Below are 2,500 nucleotides of genomic sequence, written 5' to 3'. Positions count from 1 at the left end.
TCACCATCATCACCATCACCATCATCATCACCATAATCATCATCATGATCATCATCATCACCACCATCACCATCATCACCATCATCATCATCACATGTCAGTAGATATAAACCTGATCTAAATGTGTTTACAGATGACATTTTCAGCCTGTGACATAGTCAGGGATCAGCTGACTCACCCTGCTGAGCGTCAGCGTTGTCTGTCTGCAGCTTCGGCAACAAACTCTGAGTTTTCCTGGTTGGATCGATCGACAACTTTTACAGTACACGAAGAACGTACTGTGACCACACCCACTGAATCCATAAATGCCACGCTCACCTGTACACACATAGGTACACACAGTGAGACACACAACACACTGTAGGAGTACTGACATATAGCAGGAGTACTGACATACCACAGGAGTACTGACATAGTGCAGGAGTTCTGACATACTGTAGGAGTACTGACATATAGCAGGAGTACTGACATACTGCAGGAAAACTGATATACAGAGGGAGTTGATCTGTTCTGTACGACATCTATTGCACGTCTGTCCGTCCTGGAAGAGGGATCCCTCCTCAGTTGCTCTTCCTGAGGTTTCTACCGTTTTTTTTTCCCCGTTAAAGGGTTTTTTGGGGAGTTTTTCCTGATCAGCTGTGAGGGTCATAAGGACAGAGGGATGTCGTATGCTGTAAAGCCCTGTGAGGCAAATTGTGATTTGTGATATTGGGCTTTATAAATAAAACTGATTGATACAGCAGGAGTACTGACATACTGCAGGAGTACTGACATACAGCAGGAGTACTGACATGTAGCAGGAGTACTGACATACTGCAGGAGTACTGACATACAGCAGGAGTACTGACATGTAGCAGGAGTACTGACAAACTATAGGAGTACTGCCATGTAGCAGGAGTACTGACATACTGCAGGAGTACTGACATACTGTAGGAGTACTGACATACAGCAGGAGTACTGACATGTAGCAGGAGTACTGACATACTGCAGGAGTACTGGCATACTGCAGGAGTACTGACATACTGTAGGAGTACTGACATACAGCAGGAGTACAGACACACTGCAGGAGTACTGACATACAGCAGGAGTACAGACACACTGCAGGAGTACTGACATACTGCAGGAGTTCTGACATACAGCAGGAGAACTGACATACTGCAGGAGTACTGACATACTGCAGGAGTACTGACATACAGCAGGAGTACTGACATACCACAGGAGCACTGACATACAGCAGGAGTAGTGACACTGACCTTCCAGGCCTGCAGTCTGTGCCTCCTCTCTTGTCTCCTCTCTCATCTCCTCTTCTCCCCTGTCACCTCCTCCTGCTGCTACTTGGGCTCCTCCTCCATCGCGCCCCTCCAGGATCACAGCCAGGCCAGAGGAGGTGAAGGGGAGGCGCGAGGAGCTGAGGTCCAGCCTGGTCAAACTGCTCTGCTCCTCCTCCTCAGCCTGAGCCAGGCGCTCCGGCAGGAGGAGGAGCTGTGAGGAGGAGGAACCTGATAGAGGGAGGACGACATGGACTGTACTCTGCTCCGGGAGGTCACAGCCCTAAGAGGAGGAGGAGGAGGAAGGGATAATATTTAATATGAAAGGAGGAGGTGAGGCCTCCTCTGTCTCTTCCTGTCCCTCAGGTTCTCCTCAGGTTGTCCTCACCTGCAGGGTGGAGGTGTTCTTCAGTTCCCTCCCAGCGAACAGAACCCTGAGGTTGTCAGGTTGGACTCCCTGCTGACTCCCCACCACCTCCTTCAACTCTGCCACGCTCGCATCCTCCTGCAGCTCCACAGCCACACCTGGGCCCAGGTTATACCTGACGAACACTGATACAACCAGGAAGTACTGTGACTACATTACTCTGAGAATACTGAGTACTATTACCGCATTACTCTGAGAATACTGACGACTGTTACTGCATTACTCTGAGAATACTGAGTACTGTTACCGCATTACTCTGAGAATACTGATGACTGTTAGTGCATTACTCTGAGAATACTGACGACTGTTACCGCATTACTCTGAGAATACTGAGTACTGTTACTGCATTACTCTGAGAATACTGACGACTGTTAGTGCATTACTCTGAGAATAGTGAGTACTGTTACCACATTAGTGCATTATAACACAGTAGAACACAGCAGTAACACAGTATTAACACAGTAGAACACAACAGAACACAGTAGAACACAGCAGTAACACAGCAGAACACAGTAGAACCACAGAACACAGTAGAACACAGCAGTAACACAGTATTAACACAGTAGAACACAACAGAACACAGTAGAACACAGCAGTAACACAGTAGAACACAGTAGAACCACAGCAGAACACAGTAGAACCACAGAACACAGTAGAACACAGCAGTAACACAGTATTAACACAGTAGAACACAACAGAACACAGTAGAACACAGCAGTAACACAGTAGAACACAGCAGTAAAACAGTAGAACACAGCAGTAACACAGTAGAACACAGTAGAACACAGCAGAACACAGTAGAACA

The 2,500-nt window shown here is 47.4% G+C and overlaps 1 protein-coding gene across 1 annotated transcript in view; it reads right to left on the bottom strand.

Moving 5' to 3' along the window:
• Window positions 1-2,500, bottom strand: part of prkn (parkin RBR E3 ubiquitin protein ligase) — a 17,344-nt gene that overhangs the window by 14,305 nt on the left and 539 nt on the right. The window contains exons 2-4 of the mRNA XM_049600030.1: window positions 1,657-1,820; window positions 1,254-1,551; window positions 179-318 (exon numbers count right to left, since the gene is read on the bottom strand). Of these exons, the coding sequence (XP_049455987.1) occupies window positions 179-318; window positions 1,254-1,551; window positions 1,657-1,820 (602 nt within the window). The remainder of the gene's footprint in view (window positions 1-178; window positions 319-1,253; window positions 1,552-1,656; window positions 1,821-2,500) is intronic.

This window comes from Epinephelus fuscoguttatus, linkage group LG16, assembly GCF_011397635.1.
Source record: "Epinephelus fuscoguttatus linkage group LG16, E.fuscoguttatus.final_Chr_v1".
NCBI classification, from domain to species: Eukaryota; Metazoa; Chordata; class Actinopteri; order Perciformes; family Serranidae; genus Epinephelus; species Epinephelus fuscoguttatus.
The sequence above is the reverse complement of the archived record's forward strand: the minus strand, read 5'-3'. Positions and strand labels throughout refer to the sequence as shown.